General features: G+C 37.1%; 1 protein-coding gene across 2 annotated transcripts; it reads right to left on the bottom strand.

Moving 5' to 3' along the window:
- Positions 1-4,891: 4,891 nt before the first annotated feature.
- Positions 4,892-11,139, bottom strand: LOC132061156 (PTI1-like tyrosine-protein kinase 2). 2 transcript variants are annotated; one of them, XM_059418549.1, is made up of 8 exons: positions 11,016-11,139; positions 9,947-10,121; positions 8,629-8,882; positions 8,408-8,534; positions 8,035-8,308; positions 5,711-5,843; positions 5,501-5,584; positions 4,892-5,329 (listed from the first exon to the last, which is right to left on the bottom strand). In XM_059418549.1, the coding sequence occupies exons 2-8, from the start codon at positions 10,038-10,040 to the stop codon at positions 5,198-5,200; spliced, it is 1,098 nt and encodes a 365-aa protein (XP_059274532.1). In that variant the 5' UTR covers positions 10,041-10,121; positions 11,016-11,139; the 3' UTR covers positions 4,892-5,197. The 2 variants fall into 2 exon arrangements, with proteins under 2 accessions (XP_059274532.1, XP_059312611.1); XM_059456628.1 differs by lacking the exon at positions 11,016-11,139 and adding an exon at positions 10,767-10,975.
- Positions 11,140-16,404: the final 5,265 nt, after the last annotated feature.

Below are 16,404 nucleotides of genomic sequence, written 5' to 3'. Positions count from 1 at the left end.
CGGGCAGTGATAACTCTTTGATTAGTTGGGAATTTGGGAAAGTACCCTCAATGAAAGTTGTAGTACGTAAAAATAGATTTCTAACGATATAAGGACCAGGCCAATCAGAGATCAGAGCAAGGATATATGATCATCTCAATATGGCTAATAGTAAGGCGTTTAAAAGTCTATAGAATCGGCTAAGTTTTGATACGTCTGCCTTCCAGTCGAATTACGGAAAAATCTGTAAGGAATTTGGGAAAATTTCCTTCTTGAAAGTTGTAGATCTTTGAAATACCTTTCCAACGGTATATTATGGAGGTCAAACAGATATCTGTACAAAAAGTTATGCCCATTTTACTAAAACAGTATTTTTGCAGATATACGGTAGAATATACGGGCCGTAAAAATTATACGGGCCGTATATTCAAGCAAATAAAATTGGCCCCAAAGCCCAAATCACTGGAACGAATGTACGGTAATACATACGGTCCGTAAAACTTTATGGGACGTAAAATAGGGAGTAAAATGGGTCCGAAAATGAAGTTATAAAACTTCGTTTTAAGGCTTTTTCACTTCATTCTTCACACCCCCAAGCCCTAGAACGACCTTATATTTTCTCCCATCATCAAGAACATCAAGGTAAGCCTACTCTAATCATTCCAAGTCAATTCTAATATATATCCTTGTAATCTAAACAAGAAATCATCATCCCTAACCTAAGGTTTTCAAGAAAACCCATCTCAAGGTTCAAGAATTCAAGATTTTGGAAATCTTCTTCAAAGTTAAAGTCTTTGATTCAAGTTTGGAGCATTACCAGGTATGTAGAGTTACTATCTACGTGTGGGAACATCATTGTTTCTTCCCACGCCTCATAATCCATAAATTATGATTCTCTACTAAAACTAGGGTTTCTATACCATGCTCATGATAACCCTAGGTCCAAGTCCATGATTATACTATGTATGAATTGTTATAATTCCACCATTGAGTTCTTAATATTTCTTTATGATTATTGAGAATCCATCCGTAATCCATGAAAACCCATATATCTCATTCCATGGGTTCATGCATGCTAGTTTATGATATATTATGCTATTTTCAAGAAAATACTATACATGTTTTACAAGTTCATGCAAGTAAGCTATGATTCATGATATCCATATACAAGCAAGTTATATTCATGAAAACCGTGGACGACAAGTGCCACTTATTTTACATGTTCAAGTTTTTGGGAGTTGTTTTAATTACCGAGGAAGGCTTGGATAGCTTACGAAACTACGTAGCCACCGTAGGATGAGGATCGTTCCACCCATGTCCCGGACGATATCTCATAATATTTGATCCTTTCATATTTTATTAAATCTCATGTTCCCTGGCAAGGTAGTGTTCCCCGCGGCGGGACGCAAGCACCGGACCATGTATCGGTTATAAGTTATTGCTCTCCCTACTTATGATATTTTTACTCATGCTTTATATTATATATGTATTCATGTTCATGCTCATAACGAGGTTTCGAGTTTCACGTTCGGTTCTTATCTTTATTACTTTATGTCCCATGTTATTTCATTCGGTTGCTTTACATACCGGTACATTCAATGTTTGACGTCCCTTTTATTGCCCGGGGGCCTGCATTTCACGATGCAGGTACGTATTTACAGGACGCCGCATCTGCTCAGTAGGATTTGCTCGTATCAGCTCATTGGTGAGCCCCATCTTGTTCGGGGTTTAGTCAGTTATCTTTATTTTACTAGTCATGCATTTAAAGGTATCTTTGGAGAGCCTTGTCCCGCAAGTACGTTTTCCGATCAAGATTCATGATTAGAGGTTTCATAGACTAGTCGGTTTAGTTATGTTAGACATGCAAGGTGTTTAGCCATCTTTGGCTCAACTCATGTTATTTCGCATTTATGATTTAAACAAGTGTTTCATTAAATTATTATGACATCTCATGTTTTATAAAAGCTCATCACGTTCATGCTATATTTCCGCTCATGTATGCCTCATGATGATTCGGTAAACCATGTGGTTCGCTCGGTCACATGCAGTATGGCACCGAGTGGCGTGTTTCGCCCAGGCCATGGTTCGGGGCGTGACATGACTGATCTGAATGGTTGTAAACATTCAGAATCAGTACCTCCAACTGCTATAAATTCCTGATTTGTTCCAGAATTCATAACGAATTTTTACGCGCTAAAAAACAAAATAAAACCTTTCTCTCCAAAACTCTCTTGTTTTATTACTGTGATACAATCGCCGTTGAGTGGTTCGCCGCACCCGAATTTGGAATACTACTATTACGGTAAGATAATCGTTCTATCCCGAGGGGATATTCCATCAACCTCGAGTAGTGAGGGGAATAATTTCCTTAAGGACACACTTTGAACTAAGTGGGCTCGATTATATTCGAAAATATTTTTATTTTTTCAACATTGTTTATTCATTTTGCGCTTCGTAGTTTACTGGTTTTAAGTATTTTATACTGTGTAATCTATTTTTACTAAGTGTTTTACTGATTGTGTTGAAACTTTATTTAAACTTATATAGATTATTTTGCGAACATTCCATTATATTGACAAATTCATAAAAGATTATTTTACTTATAATGTTTATGACCTTAAATAAAAATATATAAATATCTAAGTTAAGAACAATAAATATTATATATATTATAAAAAGTGAGGCTTGGTACCCAGGCCATTCAAAAGAAAGGAAGTTTCAGGTACCTTGGGTCTATTATACAGGGAGATGGGGATATCGACGACGATGTTTCACATCGTATTGGTGCGGGTGGATGAAATGGAGACTCGCCTCGAGTCTTTGTGTGATAAGAAAGTGCCTCCAAAACTTAAAGGCAAGTTCTACAAAGTGGTGGTTAGACCGACTTTATTGTATGGAGCGAAGTGTTGGCCGGTCGAAATGTCACGTTCAGAAGATGAAAGTCGCGGAAATGCGAATGCTGCGGTGGATGTGTGGACACACTAGGAGGGATAGAATTAGGAATGAAGATATTCGAGACAAGGTGGGAGTGGCATCGGTGGAGGACAAGATGCGGGAAGCGAGGCTGAGATGGTTTGGGCATGTGAAGAGAGAGACAGAGAGATGCTCCTCCGTGCGGAGGTGTGAGAGGTTGGCTATGGATGGTTTCGGGAGAGGTAAGGGAGGCCGAAAGAAGTATTGGGGAGAGGTGATTAGACAAGATATGGCACGGAGTTTCACTACCGAGGACATGACCTTAGATAGGAGGTTGTGGAGGACTCAGATTAGGATAGAAGGCTAGGTGGCTTACCCTTTCACCATAGTAGTTGCAGTTTCGCTCATCTGTTTATTGACTTTTGGTTTATGCATTTGATTGCTGCTTATATCTGTTGGGCCGTTGTACTTTGATTATTTTATTTATCTATAGTAGTTAATGCTCCTTTCTTCCCGGACTATTCTACCATGACTTTCTCGCTTTTGGTATTCGTGTTATCATATTGTTTTCGATATGCTTTTCCTATCCGACCTTTTGTCTTGTTTTTCCTCTTGTCTTCCTCTCTTCTCCTCTCTCTTGAGCCGGGGTCTTTCGGAAGCGATCGCCTACCTTTCGAGGTGGGGTTAGGTCTGCATGCACTCTACTCCCTCCCACCCCCACATGGTGGGACTATACTGGGCTTGTTGTTGTTGTATATTATAAAAAGATACATAGATGGAGAATTGAAAATATCAAGGATATAACACATAGTCCTGTGAGAAATGTGAAAGGTTAGGAGACAACTTGTTCTATTTGTTGAGAAATAAAAACAATGTCTTTTGTAGATTTTTTAGTTCTTCTATACAGGCGTTTGTCTCATTTAGTAAAACTTTATTATTTTATCAAAAAGAAATGTTCGCTTGGCCAGTGTTGGTTAGACGATTATCCTACTTAGTTACCTTAATACTACTGCAAAAAGCTATACAATGTTATGTTAAAGCAGTACCAGATGTGACATATTGAAATGTCTATATAAACCAACAAAATCAATGAACACTCAAATCGACAATATAGGGGTACTTTGAAAATGGGAGGTCAGATGGGAAGAGATATCTCATTTGGTAATTTTGAAGGTAAATATAGTAACTTTTTAAAGTAAATATGGTTACCTTTTTTCTTTTAATTAATGAAACTGTAATTTATGGAAGACTAATTAACATTAAGGAAAGTTCAATCCTACTTGTACTCTAACCAAAATTGGTTCCTAGTTTTAGGGATAAACAAATTATTTCCTTCTCAAAGCTGTTACAGTTTTGACCTTTTTTTCCTCTCAAGATCATTGATGAAGAATTCTTTAACCCTTCAAACATTGTGAACTTTGTAATAAGTAACTCTTTAAACAGCTTATATATTCTAAACTTTGGGAAACCTCTTCTTGTCTAACAGCAAGTTCTCATTACCAAATTTTGGATTTTTTTCCATCTACAAGCATTTGAAGGGCTATTGTTTCTTTAAATTGCTGGAATAAAACTTTATGAATTAAAATTTTTTTAGTGTTGAATATTTTGTCAAGAGAAAGCTTCGAATAACTGTTACTTTTCAGTAAGTGTTTACAAAGCTTGTTACTGTAATTGTTAATTACTAACATTTAGAATAAACCAAAGGAGCATTTGAAGGAAAACAAAAGCTTACGGTGGTAGAAGAAGCAAGGAAAGAAACCCCATCGATTAATCAGGAGATGAAGACAGAGAAGTTGAAGGGAAGAGAGAGAGGGGATAAAGAAAAAATAGATCCAGAAATTGAAGGGAAGGGATGGGATGTGAGAGAATAAAGAAAAATTCAGTGTGTAAATGTAGAGAGACAAAAATTAGGAGAAAGTTGGTGACCTATTATAGCAGGTTAAAATTACATGATTGTGTAGAAAAATGATACACTGACGGTGCACCAAACTTTAACTCATACAGAAAACGGACACTAACCTTGACATCAAACTAGATGTTCATCATTCAATCCATAAAATAAATTATGATACACAAATTGATACGGGGATAGACCACAAAAGTAAAGAAAAGAAAAAACCAAGAAATAACCGAAACCCAGTTTTAGAGTAAACCTCGAAAGCACTCCCATAATTTAACATGACAGGCAACAAACCAGAGACAAGAGGGGGGAAAAATGAAAAAATGATCTTTATCCACTTGAAAAGAAATTCTCGCATGATCAAACTCAAAGTGTATATGAAATGTGCAAATGAAACTACAGCCCCTATGACTCAGGAGCAGGAGCAGGAGCAGGAGCAGGTGCCTTTAACAGTGGTTGAAGAGCTTTGACAACAATACTCATATTAGGACGGAACTCAGCCTCATATTGTACGCACAGTGCTGCAACAGCCGCCAACTGAATTGAGCAAACTAGACTTGTTAGATACTTTTATGATCTTTCAATTTTTTGTTTGGGGTGTTGGGTGGGGGAGGGTTGTTAAATCCTTTATTTTACTGAAGGTAGGGGGAGCTTCTACCAACCAAAAAAAAAAAAAAAAAAGACATCAGCGAGGGGAAGGGAAGAAACCTTAGCAACTCCTTTTCCAGGAACTTCTTTCAGCTTTGGATCGATGCATTGCTTAACCTTATCTTCACTTAGTCTCGGAGTAGCCTACAAGCATTACAAAGATATAGAATATAAAATAATTGTTACCTAAACAAACGAGGGGAAGGTGAACAAAATGAGAAGAAATACCAGAAACTAAACATGCCATTTCGTGCAAAATGCAATGCTCACCCAAGTAACCAAGCTCTGTTGTCCACGAGGCATGGTGTGATCTACAGGTTTTCTTCCCGTCAAAAGTTCAAGAAGAACCACCCCAAAGCTATACACATCGCTCTTTTGTGTCAATTGTCCTGTCATTGCGTATCTGTAAACATTTTTGGAAAGTTGGGTTGAGATAAAAATCTTCAAAACAACGAATGTCTAAAGAACTTCGCCACTAATAAACAGCGGAAAGAATGTGACACGATGACATAGACCTCAACTTGGTTAAAATAGGATCTGACACAACATGCAACAAATTAAAATCTCATATCAGTCATTAAGTTTTGTACCAAAACTTTAGGTACCTTAGTAGACAACTACTGTTATGAAGCAAACCTCCTTAAATAATAAAGCTTCAAAATTCAGGCAATTTCAAAGAACAAAACCTAACAAGCCTGGTTTTTCTACAGAAAGATGACAAATAAAAGCTTGTTAATATTCTTTATGCTTATGTCTATTTTGCACAAAAAGCATATCCCAACATCCCACCACAAATCTCAGTAACGTTTAGTAGGGACGCACTGCTCGAAACTCGGTGAATAATGAGTCCACCCCTCTACCCTTCTCTAATCAAATACCAAGCATTGTCTACAGCGGCGATCGAACCGGTGATGCACCTATCACATACATCACGTGCTGGGCTCTTACCACTAGATCAAAGAGCTTGGGGCCAAGTTTAGTAAACATTTTGGTAAAAGCATAACAAATTTTGCAAAATCCGATCGCCTAAAGGCTATTACTGAGCTCACAGAACGCACAATCTACTAAATCTACCATGGGGGACAACAAAAAGTCAAAAACAATCATTTTGGGAGTTGAAGTTCAATCACTACAAAGAATTTATATTAGACCTTCTTACTTAAATATGCGTATCCTAAACGCTTTGCGGTCATACAAGACAAAATAAGATAAAAAACAATCATATTTTCTTGAAGGTGCAGGTAGCACATATATTTAGGATAATACACGAGAAGCACGCTAGAGATGGTTTGGCCATGTCCCGCATTGACCTCCAGATGAAACGGTGTATAGGAATTTCTCTCAAAAGACGTACTGTCTCTGAGAACCCATGCAGATTTGGCGAAAGATAGGGCTTGATTAAAGAAAAGGATCTATATAGGTGATACCAATTAGTTGGGATATGTGTTAGTCATGTTAGTACGTTTACTTTCAGAGCTATGCATTTTAGGAGTCTTTTATTCCTTATAGAGTTGTTTATGCTGGCAGAAATAAAGAGAACTTCTATTACTTTTTATTTTTTATTTAGAATAATGTTCGCCTTAGATGAATTTAAATGTAGAAACATGGTCAACAAGGATTCATATAGACAACCCCGACTTGTTTGGGGCTGAAGCTTTATTGTTATTGCACTCGTTATCACAGCATAATCTCATCCGCAATTCTTGGTGCTTACACCAAAGCCACATAAGTTCTTAAATTGATAGTACACTAAGGCTCCTTTTAGAACACTGCATGTTAGTGCCTTTAAGTTTACAGCAGATGACAGTTACATATCCCTGATAAACACTGAACATAGAGAGCTTTGTTAAGTGTACATATAGATCCTAACTTTCATGGTCTAGTGGTCTAAGGTGAGAAATAGCATGTCTACTATACCACTACAGAATTTAGTATATACAGTATTTATATCCTTATTTAAAATTTCAAGGATACTGTCAAGACCGAAGATTGAGATTGAAAAGAAGACATCTTGGAGAACAACACCATAATGAGTTTTTTAATTTTTTCAAATGAGAGATATAGACGGTAGCATGACTATTCTTTGACACCATACCCTTAATCCTGAATTTTTTGGCAGATGTATTGAATCTATAATTTCTAACAAATGCACCTTGACGCCAAGACCTCCATCATAATTAACACATATAATGTGTGTGTGTGTGTGTGTGTGTGTGTGTCAATGTGCTTATATAGGAATAAATATCAAAAGCAATCTGACGTCTTATGGTTTGTCCTACAGAACTACAGTTTCAAATGCTTAGCTAAAGATACAAAGCATATAAACTTTGACATACTGTTTCACCATCATATTCCCACAGATCACACGCATTCCTATTAGTTTGTTTTCCCATTTAAATTGAATATTTCTGATCCAGGATATACCTATTTGGAAAGAAACTTAGAAACTTAATCTAGATACCTAAAAAGAACATAAAATTCAGCAGCATGTTGCAAGAAGCAATGGGATCAATATTGTTCAAAATACAAAAAAGACATTAGACCACTTCGATAAGTACAGATTACTCAAAGAAGAGTAAGGTGCAAGACATTACTCTGGTGCATGATAACCAAATGTTCCCAAAACTCGTGTAGAATGAAGACGAGCAGCCATGTCAGGAGACTGATTTGACAGATTAAAATCAGCAATTTTTGCTTTGTAGTCTTCAAAGAGGAGGACATTGCTTGATCTAATATCCCTATGTATTATTGGAGGCTGGACCTTCTCATGCAAATACTCAAGGCCCCTTGCAGCATCAACAGCAATTTTTACACGTTGCATCCAATCAAGTGTGGGTCCAGGTTGTGCCCCTTGTACTCCTTTCCTGCCTGCAAGTGTACATACAATCAGAAAGCATATATACCACATATTCACCTTTTAATTAATCTAATAATTTTCTATCTCATTCAAATGACATATTCTTATACCATGCAGAACATCATGCAAGGAACCCATCGTCGCGAACTCGTAAGCTAATACACGAAGGTTCCCTTCCACACAGTAACCAAGCAACTCCACCAGATTTTCATGCTTCAATCTTGAAACCATAGAGACCTTAAGAGGAAAAAGCAAATAAATATCAGTGGGGTCTTTGTATGATAGGACACGGAAGCAGCAAGGAAAAATTACATTAAGACAATACAGTTACCTGGCGCAGGAAGTCAACATTAGTCTCAGGCTCAGATGAAACATCAAGCTTTTTCACAGCCACGGCTTTGCCATTGTTTAGATTGGCATAGTATACTCTTCCATAAGATCCTTCACCAATTAATGCCTTCGATCCAAAATTGTCAGTTTCCTCTTTTAGTTCATCGAAAGATAATGCAGGGACCTCTATAGTTGGTATTGCTTTTTGCACTTCAACCTTCGCAGGGACTGATGCTTTTGTCCCTTTCTGATATCCTGATGTGCATAATGAGGGAAAGGATTAAAACATATAACTTGGCCCATTATCACAGTAGAACTCATTTCACAAGTATACAACAACAATAATAACTACGCCTCAGTCCCAAACAAGTTGCGATCGGCAATATGAATCTTCACTACTTCATTTAAGCTCATTACATATCTTCATCATGCTACCAAAAGTGCAAGGCATTATCCTCCACATTCAATGTGTGGTCTAACATGCATACCTGATAGCTAGCTAAATGTAATTTGTTTTTTTTTTTTTGGGGGGGGGGGGGGGGGAAGGAGATTATAGAAGATTTTAGTTTTATTACATATGCCCGGACAATTCATGAGCTTTTTGCTTTTTGTTGCTGTACTTGCATAATCTATTTGTCATGTCAGGGTTGTTCGATAAACGAGATATTTTATGTATATTTAGGAGCCAAACCAGTACATGGGTTGTACTGAAACCATATTTACAAGTGTAAGCTGAGAAAGAAAAACTAATCCGCAGCCTTATAGAGAATCTAAAACATCAACCACAGAGATAGTATCATTTGTGAGATTCTGACTACATCAAAAACAAAAAGGCAAAATCCTATTCGACTTCATCTTTTGTACTGAGTTTTCCTTGTTCTCAAAACATCTGGAGCTCCTCTCTTTCCAGATAGACCACCAAATACATGCAGGGACAATTCTCCATCTTTACAATCTAGCTTTGCTGTAGGTACTGAATTTATATTAATACCTTTACTTATAAAAACAAATGAAAATTTCTTCTCCCACTTCTCACATTACTACACATAATGGCTCAGGAAGAACTTATAACACAAGACTGGATGTATAAAGAGACTGACCACCAAACGGGCATCACCACTGCGGAAAACACCTCTCATTATCTAGCTGCTTTTAGTACTTCTAAAGACACTGGTCAGAGAACGACGACATGGGATAATGATGCTGACTGAATCTCCAAAGTATTATAAGTTTATCTCATTAACGACGACGTCGTTAATGAGATAAACTTCTGTTTCGTCTGACTCTGATGTAACATAGCACAAACAAGATCAACATACCATCAGCATTGTTCTTAGGGCTTTTCTGGAGCTCGTTTTCATGTGATGGGTCAGACTCCTCTACTTTGCAGGTGCAACAGAACCACCTTCTCATCCTTAGTCTCTTACTTAAATAAAGATCGTCTTTAGCCCTTCCGTTCTCCAAGCGTACAAAATAACCAGGAGGTGCATGTGCCTGTGAAGTAAGTAAAGCATAAGAATAGCTCAGTACTAATGCAATTTTATCATAGCATGCATGCCTTAACACATAAACCAATTGATTCCGAGATATTTCCACAGGAAAACTGCATACCATCTGTTTATTGAATTACTTTGAAACTCTTCAAACCATTAGACATTCCAAAACCAAAACCCATTATAACCAAAGATGAAGTTGAATGCTAACCGGATATCATCAAAGATGAAGTTGAATGATCTTCATTTCAAGGCTATATATGCAGCATTCTTGCTCTAAGACATCTCAACTGAACTTAATATACACTTTTTGTCACAATAACAAATGGAACCGGAAAACAAGTATAAACCCCCCCCACCAACAAAAAGAACTTACTTTTTTCAGCCAAAGAAGTAGATTATTGATAATAAAAGAAGCAGAAAAACATGTTAATGCTTTCGAATAAAATATTTCCTAAGATGGCCAAATTTCCCCATATTCAAGCAGAAGTAAGGGGACATGAAACAAGGAGAGGAAGAAACTGATAGCAAATCGTCAATACGATACCCTATACAAACAAACTTGTCAAATTCAAAATTATCTCCCAAATAAAATCTCTTAAAAACAAAACAAAGGTTCAAGTTGAAAAGTCGCTGAAAATCTTACCCCTAGTCCTTGCCTATGGAAATTGTCATCCATAGCCATCCCAACAAACAAAAATACAATTAACTCTTGAAAAACCCAGATCCAAAAAAAAAAGGAGAGAGAGGAATAAACTGATAATGAGAAAAAGGGTTAAAGAAGAAAACACAACTCATTCAAAAATATAATAATAGTAGCCATAAAGAAAAGCAACCGAAATTCATAAAGTTTTCCTTTAAAATATAGTAATAATGTTCTTTTTGTTGAATTTACCTGATGTTTTTTCTTCTTCTCTACGTTTGTAGAGACAAGAAAGGGGAGGGGGTGGTTTGTGGGTTTTTGATTTCTTTTTTGGTGATTCGAATGACCGGAAATAAAGGCCAACAACTGGCAAGCAAAGCAACGAGAGAGCGGCTGAGAGAGTTAAAAATTGGTGAAAATAAAAGAAATGTCATTAAATATCTTACATATTAGGGTGGATGCCCATAACTAAGCACTAATTCCACTTACATGCATAATCCCCACTATTCGTTTGTATGTATCACACCTCTATGACCACCTATTATCTTCCCACGTGGTCTCAAATGCTTAATGTCATGTTTACATTCTTTTCATATATTTTTATCTATGCTATAAATAGAGGAAAGAAAGTCATATTATATACAACCATTGATGCACAATCAAATTGAAATGTATAGTTGTTAATCCAGGAGTGAACTCGAGGAAGATGATGGCTAGGTCAGGGAAGTAATCCGAGATTATAGCTAAGTAAGAATGATATAGAAGAGAGAGAAGAAGATTTTATTATCACAATCAATGCATGTTAATTCTCAATTACAGTGGGTATTTATACAATCAACATAACTGGCCAGCTCAACTGCTCTGGGAAATATCTAACTAACTCTTTAACTACTTCACCCAGTCCTAAACGTGCATCAATACCCCTCTCTAAAGAACATCCTTGACCTCAAGGATGAAAAGTAGGAAATATATGTTGCAGCTCAGTTAGATACTCCTAAGTTGCTTGTTCAAAGATCCATTCCACTCCACTTAACTAAAACTTGACAAAAAGTCTTGTTGCCCTTTTTTTACCAATCTTCTTTCTAGCACAGAATCCAGATTAGGACAATAAGGACTGGATAAATGAAACACTGGTGGGTGGTTGGTAGAATGAGGTACTTCATGACACTTTTTCAGTTGAGAGATATGGAAAACTGGATGAATTAAAACATCAGCTGGCATCAGAAGCTTGTATGCTACAATACCAATCTTAGCATCAACAAGGTAGGGACCAAAATACTTGGCCGCAAGCTTATTGAAGGGTCTAGTTGCCACTGAAATGCAAGCCCTATCAGATTTGTGTTTATTAGCTAAATCCTTCATTCTCAGTTGAGCCCTTTCAATATGAAACTTCAGAAGTTAAATAATGTTATATCCCGTATTTTTGTACATTGGAATATTTTTAGGCTAATCGAGATAAGTTCAAGGACAAGATTATTCTGGGATATGAGACAAGGACTTTTAAACCCCGATTTTAATTGGTGCACGAATTGCTTATAAATTTTAATTGGTATAGAAATATTAGTGGAGATTAGGGGTTAATTAACCATGATTAGATTATTAAGTGGGGATTAAGGATTAATTAGCCTAATTAGTGTATTAAGTGGGTCCTACCAAGCATAATAATTAAAATCTGATCATGAATGGTAGCATGCATAGTGGGACACTTGTCATCATGGCTGGTAGCATATATAAATTAGTTGATGACAAAGCATCTCGTAATTCATCTTCACAACGATTTAGAGAGATAACCACCACGACGGCCACTCGCTCATCGTTCACGACCAGCCCTAAATTTTGAAGAGAAGGAGAATTACAACTCCATAAAAGTGTTCAAAAGGTCCCAAAGGAGTCAGCAACATTGGAATTTGAGTTGGAGAAGAAGAAGTGGTACAATCTGTCCAAATTAAATTGAGGTAAGACTTCTTCTTTTGTTATGAAATTGAAGTTAATGATGTTGTAATGGAGGGATTAAGTTGTATTAAGTGGAATTGGAAGTAAGAAAATGGCATGATTTCGTTGGTGTTGTAAATTGGACAGAATTGGAGTTGTTCAAATTAGGTTGGGTTTGATTGTTGTTATTGTTATTAATGTTATGGATTATGTGTTAAAAGTGAAGGAATTGTATATGTTAATGTTAAGGTTTCGTTTGGACCGTGTAGGGGTTGTTCTAATTAGAAATGGTGAATTAATTTAATTAGCATTGTGGTTGTTGTTGTCATGGATTATATGATGAGAGTGAAGGAATAAAAGGGTTAAAGTTGAAGTTGTATTTGTTTTGGGTCGTTGTAAGGACTTATTGTGATATTAAGGTAGTTTTCTTGCATATGAATAATTGATGTTGTTGTCGTGTATATGTTGACATGATTCGCAAATTTGGATGAAAAGAGTGTATGAGATAATGTATAAGAAGCGTATATGGTTTGCTTGGTGTATTTGTAAACGTTCGTGAGATTATCGGGCATTTCTATGTTGTTAATTAGGGGGCTGTTTTTGGGCATGTTGTTATTCTTTGTCGAATTGGAAGATTAAGTATAGTTAAGATTATACATTGTGTTGTTATAATGGTTGAAATTTGTTATAAGGTCGTTTCGATGAAGTGTGCGACTATAGATTATCGAAGTAATTTGAATATGTCGTAGTCGTTATGTTGATTATTATCGAATGTGTAATGTGTGGGGTGATTTGGAATAGTGCGGAAATGTCTCAGGGTATTCTCGAATCTTGTCTTGGCTAGACTTGATATAGTACTTGAACACGTGGTTGTTGATGTTGACTTGGTTGTTATGTAGTTGGTTTGACTATAAGGGAAATGCCGCCTAATTTTCTAGAAATGAGCTACTAACGTTGGAATACGTTTTGAACCTTTCCGTAGCTTAACTATAGTTCTTAACGTTTTAATAGAGGTTGAGACACTTCGGGCAAAGATATACGTATTGTATTACGGATAAGCGTTGAAGGTATGTAAAGCTATCCTTTCTTTCTTTTGGCATGTCTTAGATATAAGTGACGTATGATATGAGCTTTGGGGTAATTCTATTCATAAGTTCCGAATGTGATTCATGATCCTTATTCACTTTCGATGTTGAACTCTTAAGAATTGTTGTGCCTCTCCGATGCTATACGTTGGATAGTAGTCGGTATGTAAAAAGCTCCTATTCTCAGAGACTACTACAACGACAATGTCCTTGACCTCTATAAGTTATTTCATATTATCTTGATACATACCTATGATTCTGATACTCTATTTCGATATAGTCCATAGTGACATTCAAGGTACCTAACATGACTATCGCCTTTGATACCAGTGTTAGTTTATTCTACATATTTCATTGAGTCTCGATGATGATTTAGTTTGCATATGGTTTACTCACCACTACTGCTCGTGCATGTTGTCATGATATCTTTCACCGAGTCCCGGCCGGTATGTTTCGTGCACGGAGTTTCACCGTATTGTTCACCGAGTCCCTCACTGTAGGGCGGTACCGTATATGATGATATGATGATATGATGATGTGATGATGTGATGATGGCACCGAGTCCCACTGATGGGGCGGGCATGGTATACATGTATACGACTTATTTACCGAGTCCATAACGTGGGATATGATATATGATATAGCTATGCATGATTTTCATCTCATAAGAGCCTTGCAATACGGTGATTCCTTGATTGTCATACTTGCCTCCAAATCTTTATTTCGATTATGATCTTCCTTATTGTATTTCATGCTTTATATACTTAGTACATATCCCGTCTTGACCCCCCCTTTCTTCGAAGGCCGCGTTTAAATTGCCCGCGGTACGGATACTCGATTTGGTGATCCTCCGACTTGGACTCTACTCGAGTGTCTTGGAGTGCTCCATTGTTCAGGAGCCTGACTTTTTGGTACGAATCTTTGATGTATATTTACGTTTATCCGAGGGTACGGCGGGGCCTGTCCCGTCGTATTTCATTATTGATACTGTTAGGGTACGTGAACATATGTGTGGGTTGTATATAGATATTGTTCGGTGTGTCAATATGACTTATTTTGGGATGTTCCGTACGTAATGCGACCTTGTCGGCTTGCGTATATATTTTGGGATGTTATATGTAGTGGCGACCTTGTCGGCACGTATATATATTTGGGACGTTCCCGTACGTTATGACGACTTGTCGGCTCGTGTACTATGTTATCTTTTAATCGGTTGTGACTACGGGGAACGGTTACCTACATATTTAAATGTGACGTTCTGAGATAACGTCTTGTCTTTGCAAGCTTCCATATTGTGTTTAATTTTGGGTTAACTATATCTAGCAGATATGTATACGAGTGTCTAGCTCGGGCACTAGTCACGGCCTACGGGGTTGGGTCGTGACAAATAACAACTTCTCTTGCAGTTAATGATCTGTCCACCATATCAGTAGTTGCTTCTTCTACCAGATAAGGAAGATGTATAAGGGGCTTTTGACTATACAACACTTCATATAGAGTGCATTTGATAGTAGTATGGTAGGTAGTATTGTACCACCGCTCGCCCCGAGGTAAGTAGCGACCCGCTCCGTGGGACTATCTGAACAAAAGCACCTTAAATAAGTCTCTAAGGTTTTGTTTAGCACTTCAGTTTGACTATCAGTCTGTGGATGGTATGCGGTTGACATCTGTATTGCACTCCTTGTAAGGTAAAACACTCCTGCCAAAAAGCACTCATGAACACAGGATCTCTGTCACTAGTTATAGTAACTGGCATACCATACAACTTAAACACATTGTCTAAGAAACTTTGAGCAACAGTTTGAGCAGTATAAGGATTCTGCAAACTAATGAAATGCCCATACTTGCTTAGCCTGTCTACTACTACCAGAATCACCTCCTTACTACTGGACTTGGGTAAACCCTCAATAAAATCAAGACACACATCACTCCAAACACCATCAGGAACTGGCAAAGGTTGTAACAACCCTGGGTAAGCGATGACATCATACTTATATCTTTGGCAGCTATCACATTTGCTAATAAAATCCCTAATGTCTTGATTGAGATTTTTCCAATGGAACAGTGCTTGAACCCTTCTAACAGTAGCATCCATGCCTGAATGCCCCATTTGAGGAGTATTGTGCCACAACCCAATGATAGTTTGTTTCAACTACTAGTTATTTCCTACTACAAGTCTACCCTTCCACCTTAGTTGATTGTTGCACCAGGTGTAAGATTTATAAGGTTGTGTTTGGAGTTTGGTAATCACTTCATGTAGTGAAGGATCAGACCCTCAAGTATCCTTGATTTAAGTATACAAGGAATCATTAGGAGTAAGCAATGAAATAGCTAAAATCTCATCATCAGGTTTCCTAGATAAAGTATCAACAACTTTATTTTCTAAACCCTTCTCGCATTCTATTGAAAAATCAAATGCCATCAACTTAGAAATCCCAGCAACCTGAAAGTCTGTGTGAATATATTGATCCAAAGAAATGTTTCAATGCTTTCTGATCAGTCTTGACAACAAAGTGGTTGCCAAGCAAGTAATGTGACCAATTGGTCACAACAAAGATGAGTGCTAGTAATTCTATATCATATACAGACAAAGCCTGATGTCTAGGAGCTAAATATTTCCTAAT

Source organism: Lycium ferocissimum, chromosome 1, assembly GCF_029784015.1.
Source record: "Lycium ferocissimum isolate CSIRO_LF1 chromosome 1, AGI_CSIRO_Lferr_CH_V1, whole genome shotgun sequence".
NCBI lineage: Eukaryota > Viridiplantae > Streptophyta > Magnoliopsida > Solanales > Solanaceae > Lycium > Lycium ferocissimum.
This window is presented reverse-complemented; position numbering and strand designations above follow the sequence as displayed.

Bases quoted from the DNA above. Each gene is read 5' to 3' on its own strand.
- LOC132061156 (XM_059456628.1), bottom strand. From the start codon at position 10,805: ATGGCTATGGATGACAATTTCCATAGGCAAGGACTAGGG. The intron at 10,122-10,766 runs GTAAGATTTTCA...CTTACTTCACAG, and splicing joins TCCATAGGCAAGGACTAGGG to GCACATGCACCTCCTGGTTA. The intron at 5,844-8,034 runs GTAATGTCTTGC...AAATGTTTACAG, and splicing joins TTTGGTTATCATGCACCAGA to ATACGCAATGACAGGACAAT.